The 13,838-nt window shown below is 42.1% G+C and overlaps 1 protein-coding gene across 36 annotated transcripts in view; it reads left to right on the forward strand.

Moving 5' to 3' along the window:
- Kidins220 (kinase D-interacting substrate 220) overlaps positions 1-13,838 on the forward strand; it is an 88,810-nt gene that overhangs the window by 56,631 nt on the left and 18,341 nt on the right. For 13 of the 36 annotated variants that reach the window (XM_063261414.1, XM_063261417.1, XM_063261404.1 and 10 more), the window contains 3 exons: positions 5,693-5,871; positions 8,042-8,265; positions 10,128-10,241. In XM_063261414.1, the coding sequence (XP_063117484.1) occupies positions 5,693-5,871; positions 8,042-8,265; positions 10,128-10,241 (517 nt within the window). Of the gene's footprint in view, positions 1-5,692; positions 5,872-8,041; positions 8,266-10,127; positions 10,242-10,915; positions 10,973-13,838 lie in introns of all 36 variants that reach the window. The other 23 variants (XM_063261411.1, XM_006239925.5, XM_063261399.1 and 20 more) reach the window with 2 other exon arrangements.

Genomic DNA, 13,838 nt, shown 5'->3' on the forward strand with positions numbered 1-13,838 from the left:
CAAGCTGTGTGTGGCAAAATGTTTCCATGGAGCTATACAGACAAATAGCAATAGCTAGTCGTAATGAATTCTCTGAGGTAAACTTACTCTATCTGCTACACTTGGGAGGAATTGAAAGCATAATCCAAAAGCAGTTCTGTACTTTTGAAGAAACTGAGCTCACAAGATTCTTGTATTGGTTTCTTGGAGTTTTCTCACAAGTACTCAGATTTTCCTCACACGACTCTATTCTTACATCAGTTCTGACAAAACACAGGTACAAAGTCAGGAGGCCTTGTTAGTAGAACTCTTTGTGTTGGTAATGCTTAGTGTGCCAAAATCTAACACAGAACAGTATTCTATTACATTATTTCTTCCATTTAAAAGACAGACTGCAGTGATGTACATCTTTAATCCCAGCACTCAGGAGGCAGAGGCAGGTGGATCTCTGAGTTCAAGGACAGCCTGGTCTGCAGAGTGAGTTCCAGGACAGCCAGGGCTACACAGAGAAATCTGGTCTTTAAAAAACCTCAAACTTAAGCTCTGTATCTGGACAGGCTGTGCTAGCAATGCTTCATCTCCACATCCACTCAGAAAGCGAACAAAAACACTGGCTAAAGTCAGCCTGTTTTAGGATCAGAGGCAGAGGCAGGGGCAGGGGCAGGGGCAGGGGCAGGGGCAGGGGCAGGTGGCACCTTCACCTGGATCACACACTCAAAAGACTAAAGTAGCAGTGGCCTTTGCCAGGTGACAAGATAATTAGGCACTCATATGTCACGTGGGGACAGTCAGGTGTGCTTCACATTAGTGAACATTAGAATTATATGCTTGCTGGCTTAGACTGACTTCAGTGTTTATGGTGAGGAGCAGTGTCTGAGGGGCTGGAGAAGTAGCTCGGTGGTTAACAGCACTTGCTGTTCATGCAGAGGCAGGCTCAGCTCCCAGCACGGTACTTCACAACCAACCATTCCAAGTCCAGGAGATCTAATGCCTCTCTCGACACCAAGTGTGTGTGCAATGCACATACATGCACACAGACAACACATTCATATGTTTAAATAATAAAGAAATAGATAAGTTGATTTAAAAACATAATATTTGGTTGGAACAGTAAATTATTTCTATTGTACCAACTGGTGTTCCAGCCAGAGTAACAAGACAAGAAAAATAAAAGGACTCAAATTATATAGTAGTTGTAAAACTATCTCTAATTACAGATACTGTGATACTGTATAGAGAGTATCCCAAAAGTCTACAGGAACTTCCAGAATCAATAAGCCCAACAGTGTTCAGGATACAGATCAGCAGAAAGATCACTTGTGCTTCTGTTCTCATGATGTCGATAATCTGAAAGGATATTGTTTCATTTAACCAAGGCAGTTAAAGAATGTTCATTAAAAGCCAACATTGCTAAGAGAGATGAAATAAATGGGAGGACACTCAGTGTCCATGAACAAGGAAATTAAAGAACTGGGATATCGGGTCTATCAAATGTTCCCATCAGAGCCAATGTAAAAATCTTTGAAAAATCCCAGTAACTTTCGTGTGCAGAAAGGACAATATTTTTTGAAGAAAACCAGAATCTGAAGGCCCCCATTTCAAAGCTCACACAAGCTACAGAGTGGCAGAACGATCAAGAACACACACAAGGCAATCGAACAGAGTAAATCCAGACAACTACAGCTACTTAGGCATGTCACTTGGGGCATGAGTGCCAAGTCTGTTCAATACAGTTCTTAGACAATAGATTCCCACGCTCATCCTTATCTCACGATGCAGACAAAAGTCATCAACATGCTCCACCTACTTTTTAAAGATTTATTTATGTATATGACTATACTGCTGCTGTCTTCAGACCACCAGAAGAGAACATCAGATCTCATTTCAGATGGTTGTGAACCACCATGTGGTTGTGGGGAACTCTCTGTAGTCCCTCACTTATTCTTTTTCAAGCACAAAATTTTGTCAGTATCAGAAAGGGTAAAATTGGTCTGAAGAGATGGCTCAGTGGTTAAGAGCACTGACTCCTCTTCCAGAGGTCCTGAGTTCAATTCCCAGCAACCACATGGTGGCTCATGACCATCTGTAATGGGATCTGATGCCCTCTTCTGGTGTGAAGACAGTGACAGTGTACTTATATATAATAAATAAATGAATCTTTGTTTTAAAAAAGGGTAAAATTTAAATTATTTTATTCTGAAGGGATAGACTTATTTAGGAAGAACATGTGCGTGTGTCTGTCTGTGTGTGTCTTCACTTGGCAGATATTTATTAAGCACCCGTGCTGTGACAAAGTGCTAGGCACTGGAGCTGTACTAGGGATCAAAGCTGAACTTGTTCCCAGCATTGATGGAAACGACAGTCTGGAGGAGAAGGAGGAGGATGAAGACGGCACTTGCACTAGTAGATATATGGATGGCATGCAGGAGAGTGTGAGGACTTTAGGTGTGTTGTCATAGAGGGGTGTGAGCTGTCCTTCGGGTAGGCTTCCCTAAGTAAGAGGGTTGTGCTGAATACAAAGGAGGACTGCGGATTAGATGGGTGAAGACAGGAGGGGGAGTGTCTAGGGTTTTGGTTGTCTTGAACAGATAACAAGTGGTCATAAAAATGAGTTTGATGGGGCTAGAGAGATGGCTCAGCAGGTAAGAGCACTTACTGAACGCCAGAGGACTCAAGTATAGTCCTGAGTACACATACGGCACCTCTAGTTTGAGAACTCCAATGCTTCTGGCTGCCATGGTTTTCTGCTCTCGTGTGCATGTATATCCACATTCAGGCACATGCACCTATTATATATTATTAGAATTATTTTAGAGACAAGTTGCGTTGCATCCTTTGTTTCTGATCTGGCTTTTGTTGTTTTTTCCTTCATTGCTGGTGATTGAACGTGGGGCTGTTTGGACGCTAAGCAAGAGCCCTTTCTCTAAAGTACGTCCCCAGAACTGAATGGGTGGGCTTTTTGTCTTTAGTAATGTGAGGGTCTTCTGGAAGTTACGTGTGTCTCAGGTGTAACACAGTTCCAAGGCAGGCAAGAGTTTATAAAGACATTGGATTGCCTAGCGTTCATGAAGCCCTGGGCTTGATCATCAGTGAGTAAAAAATGAGGGGTGAGGTAGTGTGGTAAATCTAATTTTAATGCCTATCGGATAATCACATTATTAGACAACCAGCTTCAGCAAAAATACAATGTTCTTCTCATAAGTTATACATTATGGACCTGCTTATACTTTAAGATAGGAAATTTTTCCCCTTAATTTTGAGCCTTACTTTGAATGGAATTGACATGAATGGCTTATGTAAATTCTGCCAAGTAATTTGTTTGTATCTTCTATAATAAAGCCCTGTCATTTGTAATCAAAATGCTTTAGCTTACATGGATGTTGGCATTAACAAGTGTTCGATTAGCGGCATCAAAAGAAACTGCACTTAAACTTCCTGGGAGCTCAGTGATGCCTGATACTGTAAAAAATGCTTTCTGTGGGCCATTTAACTGCTGGCAACTTTAGTTCACATGAGTCCTAGTGCTGAAAATTTAAATTCGCTCTTAATTGAAAAGTGAAGTTATTTAAATTCTTTAAATGCTAACCTTTGGAGAAAATATCTGAAAAATAAAAGCCCATATGATTTTGATGGCCCACTGCCAAAAGATTATCATTTACATAAACGTCTCTTTTAACAGAAGGGCTTAATGCATTGAGCTCAAAAGGTTAGAGTAGAGACTCCAATCTGGAAAGCAGCAGTAGACGTTTGGCTTGTGAACAGCCGCATTGTTCGCCACGCTGAGAACACTGTTCGCATTCAGGCTGAAAGCGATGCTGGCATTAGAATCCGGTTAATTTGTTTCATGTGACTTGTCAGCTGTGTGTTTTTATCTAATCTTCCTAGCCTCCTCTTTTTCTGTCACACTCCTGAAAAATGAACTGCCTTTTTAACTTCCATTTCTAGTATGTTTTCTACCTTTGCAAATGATACCACATGATTGTTTTCCAGGTTTTCATTACACCTTAAATGTATTTAATAATCGGTTCGAGTGCTGTTTTACCGTATTGAAAGTAATCGTATCTTAAAGAACTTTCTGCTTTGTGCATGTGTGGGTCTGCAGCAGGACTTTGTGAAATCCACAGACGAATTGCTTGCCTTGTTTTCTCACGAGCACCCCATTCTTTCCTTGTTTGCTAATTTTGTTCTCTGGATTTTCCCTCGGATGACTTTTAATATCTGGCTACCAGCCAAGTTCTGGGTCTCAGCAATAAAGTGCTGATCCCAAAGAAAAGATGCAGCTGTTGCTAATCTTAGGGTTCCATCTCAGCTTGGAAAGAGCAGGAAAATGTTCTTTTCCCTAAAATGGAGCCTTAGTGCAACGCAAGAGCACGTGTTCTTAAGTAATAGGCGAGTGCTGTGAGGAGAACAAGCGCCAGGCTTTAGAAGAGCTTCCAGAGGTGCAGTTACCGTAAGGGAACCACTGTGCTGAGGCCGTACAGTTTCACAGATAGTGTTGCCTAGATCCGAGGAGCTGTCCTCACAGTCAGAAGTGACTGTCCCCACCACCCGGGCAGGTTTCTTGCAGGTTCTTTGTAATCCTCTGTCACTCCCCCTACCCACACCCCACCCCACCCCACCCCCCATTTTCATGGGAACTGTGATCTGCTTCCTGCACATTGGCCAGATTCTTTACTTAACATAATTTATGATGAGATTTGCCCCTGTCAAGTTCAACTTAGTTCATTCCCTTTTCTTGTATTCTGTGGTATCGGCCTCCGTCCATTCTACCTGTCAGTCAGTGGACACTGGGGCTTCTCCCGATTTTCCTGTCTGTCTATTTGAGCTTCTCCATTGTAGTTTCCATTCCCTTACTCTCATGTTTCTCAGATCAGATTACTTACTCCATGGTGTTTAGGGAGAACCCGGGAATTTGAACATTTTGGTCATTTGTCTCCTTTCAAGACAGTTTCATATTGATCATTGTAACAGTGTCTATTAAGTGCTTTTAATGACTAAAATTCACTTATTTTTATATTTGAGAATTTCTGATTGATCCAAAATTGCTTATTGTGTGAAATCAAACACACACACACACACACACACACACACACACACACACACACGGACACACAATAAAAGAATACAAATATATTACTATATTTGATTGACCAAATCTTATCCTTTCCAGGCTACCTTCTGTGTTTTATCATATCTATTGTACAATAAGCATATATTACTAACAATAGAAAATAGCTTTTTATAAAGAAAATACTGTGCTGACACTTTTAGTTTGTGTGATTTATTAAAAAATTTTTTTTCCTGCAAAAAAAAAAAAATGAGTGCTGGTGTCACATTGAAAAGCCTAGGTCTCAGAACCAGTCTCTCGCTCACTGTGTGATGTGGGCGCAACCGTTCTCATAGCCAGCTCTCGTCAGCTGAGGGAGCCGCTGGCTGTATCTAGTGTGTGAGTTCCCTTCTCTTTGTCTCCCTGGTCCACACCCTGCTCTTGGACAAAATCAGTGATGTTCTGACTTCCTCGTTGTCACCTTAGTTGTTTGGAACTGTATTATTAATTTTTTTCCTCTTTTAGGTTTCTTATCTGAAAAATATTTTTAAACTGAGAGCCAGGTGTATAATGTGCTCCTTGTGGACAGAAGCATCGAGGTTTAAGAGTGAAGAATTTGACTCTGAGAGCAACACTAATGGGGTTTTCATCTCTTTCTTTTTGAAGAATATCGAAGAATATCCCAACAACTAAAGATGTTGAGCCGCTTCTTGAAATTGATGGAGATATAAGAAACTTTGAAGTCTTCTTGTCTTCAAGGACTCCAGTTCTCGTGGCTCGAGATGTAAAGACCTTTTTGCCGTGCACAGTAAACCTGGATCCCAAACTTCGGGAGATCATCGCAGGTGGGTGCCGCAGTGCCACTGCTTGTCTCCTCCCTCCTCCCTCCTTCCTCCCTCCTCCCTCCTCCTTCCTCCTTCCTCCTTCTTCCTTCCTCCTTCCTCCTTCCTCCTTCCTCCCTCCTCCTTCCTCCTTCCTTCCTTCCCTTCCTCCTTCCTCCTTCCTCCTTCCTCCTTCCTCCTTCCTCCCTCCTCCTTCCTCCCTCCCCCTTCCTCCTTCCTCCTTCTTCCCTCCTCCTTCCTCCTTCCTTCTTCCTCCTTCTTCCTTCCTCCTTCTTCCTTCCTCCTTCCTCCCTCCTCCTTCCTCCCTCCTCCCTCCTCCTTCCTCCCTCCTCCCTCCTCCCTCCTCCCTCCTCCTTCCTCCTTCCTCCCTCCCTTCCTTCCCTCCTTCCTCCCTCCTCCCTCCTCCTTCCTCCTCCCTCCTCCTTCCTCCTCCCTCCTCCTTCCTCCTTCCTTCCCTTCCTCCTTCCTTCCTCCTCCCTCCCTCTTCCTCCTCCTTCCTTCCTTCCTTCCTTCCTTCCTTCCTTCCTCCCTCCCTTCCTTCCTTCCTTCTGTTGTTGTTGTTTGCTTTTGTTTTTATTTTTTTGCCTTTAGTTTTGAGTTGAGGTTGGACCCAGAGCCGCTGTTGTCTTCCTGCCTTGGCATCTGGCATGCTGGGATTACAGTCATGTGCCACCATGCCAGCAGAATTTCCTGTTTCTAACCTAGCTATCTAATTTATCTTGCTCTATGAAAATTCAAGAAATCTGAACGGAGCATCGGCAGAGGACTCAGTTAGAGTGGGACTGGGCTGTTGACCCCAGGTGTGGGGCACTGAGATAGTAGTTATTTACTCCACTGTGTCTGATCCTTGCTCACCAACTTCTCCCTTTGGGACATTGAACTTCTGTTCTTTCACAGAGAGTCTTGACGTTCAGATGCCAGTGTTGTAATCTTCTGTTCTAATAGGGACCTCCAAATTAAGCAGAAAACAAAACAAAAAAAGCCCCTCACCTTCATTTTAGGTTTTTAACATAATTTATAAGCCAGGACTTAAATATAACTGTTAAGGGTTAATTTATTTTATGGCCATGCTGGGGATTCAGCCCAGGGCCTTGGGCATGCTAGGCAAACACTCTGTCACTGAAGATGGCCTCACCCCTTTACCCCTTTTTACTTTTATTTTGAGACAGGGTCTTGTCAAATTGCCCAAACTGGCCTTAAACTTTTTTTTTTTTTTGCATTCTGGTTTTAGAGCCCAAGCTACCAGATCTGGTTTGCATTTGGGTTTTAGAGAGGCCATTGAGAGGCCGGTGTGCACTGGAGCATGTACTGCTGTGTTGAAACACAAGGGCTTCATGTGATACTGCTCATCAGACCATAATTGAGCTTTCGGGAGTTATGGAGGGATCACCTTCAATTAGTCCCATAGAGTGTAATGGCTTCACAAGCGCACACCGCTTTGGCCCATGTGTGGACGCTGAGGGTGGTAGAGAGGAGGACAAGGAGTGGGCACAGAGCTACACTTGGGTAGGGTAGTTCCTGACTCTCCTTACACAGCAGATGGTTACGGTTAGCTACGACTTAATGAGAGAGAGCTTCAGAATCCTCAGAAGAGGCCATTTCAGCCAGTCTCGTTGCAGACAAATGAAGAGTGTTGAGGTGACAAAGGCATATGTCCATTTCCTCAGTTTGAGCATTATGTGATATATACATCTACTAAGGAAGCCCATAAATATGTAGTTATCTGTAACAACACAAACTCCAAACTCCTCCAAGTCCTTTTTCTCAGTGTTTACTCTGAGGCTGATGCTTCTGTGGCTGTGTGTTCTGTGTGGAGAGGCTGGCTTGTCTCAGTTTGTAGGCCACAGTTTAGCTGACAAATCTGAGCCTTTGGTTAGCATAACACAAATATATCTTTAAAGAGTCAAAAATTACAGTGTTTGGTGACTGAAGAAAGAATCGAAGTATGGTAACTATTCAAGGGCGAAGAAAAAACCTCTTTTATATACATCAATTGGACTTTTTTTTTTTTTTACTTAGTCTGTGGACTAGAGAAGATGTCCTGTCAACTCACTGAAACTCAGCTGGGGTCACTAGCAGTTGTGAAAGTGTGTCCTTGCTTAGTAGCTGGCCACAGCACTCATCACTCATGTCCTGCTCTTCTCTGCTTTCTGGGTTGTGATGGAATTTTCAGATGTCCGAGCTGCAAGAGAGCAGATCAACATAGGAGGCCTGGCCTATCCCCCGCTCCCTCTGCACGAAGGCCCTCCTCGGCCACCTTCTGGGTACAGTCAGCCTGCATCTGTCTGCTCTTCAGCATCTTTCAACGGGCCGTTCCCAGGCGGGGTTGTGTCCCCACAGCCCCACAGCAGTTACTACAGCGGCTTGTCCGGACCCCAGCACCCCTTCTACAACAGGGTAAGTAGGAGCCAGCACCATGGCTTTACAGTGGTGCTTCCGAGAGCACCAGGATTCCTCTGTCTGTGGACTCTGGCACTGGTTTGGAACTATGATTTGGCTTAAATGTACAAGTGTATGATTTTTTTAAAATCCGAGTCTTGGATTTTAGCGTGTTCTGGAGTTCTAAAGAGTGTGAATATAAGAATATTGGCTTTCATTTTCTTGACAAAGGAAATACTATGACAACATGGTTCCTTTGGTATGTTTTGTTATAGCAATTTATATCTCATTTATAACAGTGATAAATTCCTAGAGTCATTCGTGGTTCTTAGACAAATGTGAAATAATAATGGGCCCTTACTACTTGAAGGATTAAAGGTTATTGCCAGTTAATTCCATGAAAAGCCATTTTAATTTCAAGTATCTTTAGTCATATGTAATTCTTTGCTTAATACACAGTTTCCTAACTAAAAAATAAAAGCACAGTTTCAGTGGTACCCAAACCATGCTGGATGTAGTTGTTTGAAGCGCCTGTTCTCACCTTAATGACCCTGGTCATGTAATGACCCTGATCATCTCCTGGTGGAAACAGATCATGACTGTAGTATGCCTTGTGGAATCATACTTGTAAAATCTACTGTAAGTTTTAATCCTTCTTTTCTCCTTGGTTAGTGTAACTTGAGGAAAACACAGGCTAATATTTGTAGAGGATGACTGACTGCAGGACTTTATCCAAATGATCTGACAACAAAGAGTTTTGTATAAATGTGGCAAAGAAGGAATTGGGAATTTAAATTAAATTTTTATTTTTTAAATATCTATAGTGATAATTAGTTTTGCTGTTTGTAGAGCCTTAAAAAATGTGATCCAGTTTTCTGTGTGGACAAGACAACACAAGAATAGCCAATAGCATTTATGAGAATGTTTGTTCTCTGTCAAAATTAACTATGTGGTAGGTAGGTGGTGCAGAATACAGATCTGCAGTCACTAGTCTTAAAATCTGCTGCAATTTTACATAAGGTGGCTCAATTAATACTAATTAAAGGTGTGAAAATGCATTGATTTGAAAAAAGGATGTGCAAAATCATCTCTGCTGGCATCTTACATGCATTTATTTTAAGAGCAATAATGTAATATACTTTTAAAGTAATTATTTTTAAGACATTAAAATTTCTCTTGTTTTTAGGTTTAGTGTTTCTGTTATTGTTTAATGGTATTAGTCATACTGTTAAAAGTCATAGTAATTCTATTCTCTTAAAGTGTCAAGAGCAAAGAAGAGAGACGCGGCCACCTCAGTGCAGTGAAGCCCTAATGACCATTATGTTCCCAGTCCATATAATCTGAACTGTGAATGTGGAAGTCCAGTCTTGCGTAGAGAGCAGGCTGTCTATCTTAGAGTGCAGAGCGCACTCCAGTGTGCTGGGACACAGCTGAGCTCCAGGGCCCCCAGCGAGGCTGTCCCTGGAAACACTGCTGGTTCTTCCCAAATGACCAGGGCAGTTTTGGGCCTTAATAACTTTTTTTTTGTAAGGCAGGGTATTCTAATAACATTCTAGTCTGCTTTAAAGAAGAATTTGTTAGTCAATACATACAAATCATGTACAGCAAACTTGTTAAGATGTTAAATATAAAACAAATGTTTGTGTTAAGTCACAAGGTACAAAACTCAAGCTGTGTTTTAAGCCTGTATCTGATGAAGGAGACAGTGTCATTGTCCTAACTCTGGTCTGGATCTCAAGGCCAGAGGGTGCACGAGCCTTATGTGTTGTCACTTGCTTTTGAACTTTGGAGTGTGTTGGTTAGTTTCACTTGATGAATCTCATTACACTTGGATTTCTGTAATTGTTCATGCCCTTTTTTTGTTACATGTTTCTCCATAGCCATTCTTTGCCCCATACCTTTACACGCCAAGGTATTACCCTGGCGGTTCCCAACATCTCATCTCACGTTCATCAGTAAAAACGAGTTTGCCCAGAGATCAGAACAATGGCCTAGTAAGTATATAAAGGGGGTAACTAAAATATTAATCTCATAAAAGAACATGGATACCATTAAAAGCTTTTTTAATTTTCCTTTCTGGAGTAAAAGAATACAACTTAACTTTATAATTTTGAAAAACAAGCTATTACAAATATAAAATGTATGTTTTCACTTCTGGTAAATATCTATGAAAGACTAGCCATCTAAATGTTGAGTTTTTACAACCAGAGATCTCTGGCTTGTAATGCAGTGTTTGCTACCAAAACTTTAAAAGCTAGATCTTTATAACTGCTAATTTCTAGTGTCTTTTTAAAGGTCTTCTATGTTATCTCTCTATGTGTTACATTAGCATTACAGCTTAGAGGATAGAGTGCAGTACAAGAAGAGCATTTCAGACTGCAGCAGGGAGTCCACAGAGTGAGACTGTTTAAGCATACCATTGAATAAAATAATCCAAAACAAAACACATCTGTGCAAAGTATATTAGGGGCTCCTTATGACAAACTTAAAGTAACTATAAAAAACAAGTTTCCTGTTAACGTAATTTAAACTATGTTTTAAAGTGGTGGAGGGGGATTTCAGTCCCCCTGGGATTCAGACTTACCTGTGTTACCTTAGCATTGTGCTCATTCATCGTCCATGTCGCTCATCCTGCCCTGTCGCCCACTCTCCTGTTTTATGTTGCTAGGAAGTAATCACGGAGGATGCCGCTGAGGGCCTTCCCTCACCCACAGACTCCTCGCGGGTAATGGAGTAGTCCTGTGGCGTGGAACACAGTGTCTGGTTGCTTCTGCAGCAGTAATGACGTCCTAACGCATTTGGCACTAACTCACTCATGGTGTGATGGACAGTATAGAGTAGCCAAGCACTAATAATTGCAGCTCATGAATCATTCCACAGCTAATGTTTCCTCCTGCATCTCCCCTTCTCAGGGGTGTGGGAGGGGCTTGCTTTCTTCGGTAAGGGAGAGCTGCTTCCAGGAGTCACACACGTATTCAGGCGGACTTTTCCTTAGTGTTTACCTTTCTAACTGGTTTTTACAGTCTGTACTTGGTATGATTCGTGTAGAATAGCTTTGAAAGAATCACACAGCACTGTTGACACTAGAGGACAGGAGAGCTGGGTGCTGCAAATCAGCACGTCCCTAGCCCTTCACCCTTGCTTCAGGTTTCTCCACCACAGCACTATTTACGTTACTGATGAGAATAACGTCTGGACAGACCTAGTGCGGGTTCAGCATCTAAAGGAAGCTGCGTTTAACTATATATAAACACACAACAGATTGTAGAGGAAGCCACTGAAGTAATAATCCTTCCACACCTTATATTTCACAGGAAATGCCTGTGGGGAGCAGCCATGATGTCTTACTTTAGTCAGTCAGTATACAGTTGAGGAGTCCAGCTTGTATGTTATGTTCAGAATATGTTATCACATGTAAACATGGCCTCTCTGATCTAATCCTAAAATGTTCTAAGCAGTGGAGAATTTCAGGCCGAGGTAATACATCTCTAGTTTATGAAGAACATTTAACTTAACACATACATTTAAATAGGTGGTATATTTTTAAACCTTAATTTCCTTTGAATTAATCTAGTTAAGAGACAAAAAAGAAACCATTTTGTTGTTTTCATTAAGGAGTTGATTCTTAAGTCATTAGCATTGTAGCTGAACTGCTGGGATAATTCAGTTATTTACAAATGACAGGCACACTGAATCACAGCGGTCCTGTTTGGATACTGAGGGACTCTGTGGCCCATGAAGCATCACCACTGTATGCAAAAGTGACTTTCAGTTTATTCAGAGAGCCTTTACTACAGGGTTATGTGTGCAATTCAGTTCTAGGGACTAAAAGTACTCAGTGAATTTCTGATGAAAATCAGATACTGTGCAAGATTTATGCCTCTGATGGTACAGAAATATGGAAATAGCAGCTCTTCCCATGTACACAGTATAGGCAAACACTGTAATTAAAACCTGTCAGTCTGTTGGTTTTTTGGGTCCATTAAGGAGAGCATTCTACAAGGTTTAAAATAAGTTTTTTTGAGCAAGGGGAATAATGCAGTTCCTGAGCCATGCTTAGAAGCTCAATAATAGGACATAAAGAAGCTCAACAAATAGGACTCACATGGAGCACTGTCTGTGTCATAAGATAACGCACCTCTTGTTCTTAGCACTAAAAAGTAGTTCGTAGTTGGTAGAGTGGATAACAAATGCTCACCATGCTGCCTGTGCTTCTAAGAAATTAACAGTGACAACAGTTTTTAACTTGTGTCCTGTAGAAGACTTAGGAAAAGCAAGCCGACATTTGTTTAAAGCCAATGAAAGCAGTGGTGGAAAATGAAGAACCTGCTTGATGTGCAGAGATACCATGACCACAACAATGCTTATAAAGGAAACATTTAATTGGGGCTGGCCTATAGGTTCAGAGGTTTAGTCCAGTGTCATCATGGTGGGAAGCACAGTGGTGTGCGGGTAATCATGGTGCTGGAGAAGGAGCTAAGAGTTGTATATCTAGATCGGCAGGCTGGGGGGCGCGGGGGGGGGGAGAGACAGAGACAGAGAGATAGAGAGACAGAGAGACAGAAGAGAGACAGACATTAGGCCTGGGTTGAGCATTTGAAATCTCAAAGTCTAGCTCCCTGTGACACACTTCTAATAAGGTCACACCTCCTACAAGGTGACACCTAATAGTGCTACTCCCTAGTGTCCAAGCATTCCAATATATGAGCCTATGGTGCCATTCTTATTCAAACCACCACACTACTAGTTGAACCAGCAGCCAATGGGAGAGTCGGTGGCCCTTTGTGCTGAAAACTGCTCAGCCCCAACTGGGAGAGCAGGGCTGGTTATTGGCCAGCATACCCTGCATAGCCTGATGAGAAGGGCCACTTACACGTAAGCCAGTAGCTAAATGAATGTTTCAGAACAAAATGTGGTATTACTACAGACCCATGATAACATAGAGGGGAAGTGAGGCCAAGTTAACCGACTGTGGTCTTTGCAAAATATAGATGAGCTTGTCTATTTTTACCACAAGAAATTTTTGACAAACTTTTGGAAAGCAGATCTTTATGGATGGAAATAATAAGTTTTCTCACACTAACATTATGGAGATCATAGCCTACAAAATACAGCCAAACTAGCAGGTAAATTATAGATAAATATTTGAGTGTTTCACAAAGTAGGGGCTTGAAATACAAGCCCTATGCTGGTTTTGCTCCCTGTAATTTTATGGCTGGGAGAATATGCATGCCAGATCTTGTGAAAGTGAAGATCATATTAGATCTGAGATATGCCCCCAGAGTGTTAGAGTTGGAAAGGACTAATCTGTCCTTGTCTGAAATTAGAGAACTCCTTTTTCACACTTGAAGTTTAATCTGTACTTCAGTTTGTAAGAGCAGGGTGAGCAGCTCCCTTTTCTTCTGATGTTTCTGTAGGCACAGCTGAGATCTTGACGTCTGGTCTAGCCTCCATGGAACAAGCGAGATATAGGGGCTCACACCAGGTTACAGGAGCAGGGTAGCAGGGAGGGAGACAGAATGCAGCCATCCCTGTGGTCTGCCTTGCCCATTCCCAGAGTGTGAACAGACTGCAGCCTTTGTAGTCCCCAC

This window comes from Rattus norvegicus, chromosome 6, assembly GCF_036323735.1.
Source record: "Rattus norvegicus strain BN/NHsdMcwi chromosome 6, GRCr8, whole genome shotgun sequence".
Taxonomy (NCBI): domain Eukaryota; kingdom Metazoa; phylum Chordata; class Mammalia; order Rodentia; family Muridae; genus Rattus; species Rattus norvegicus.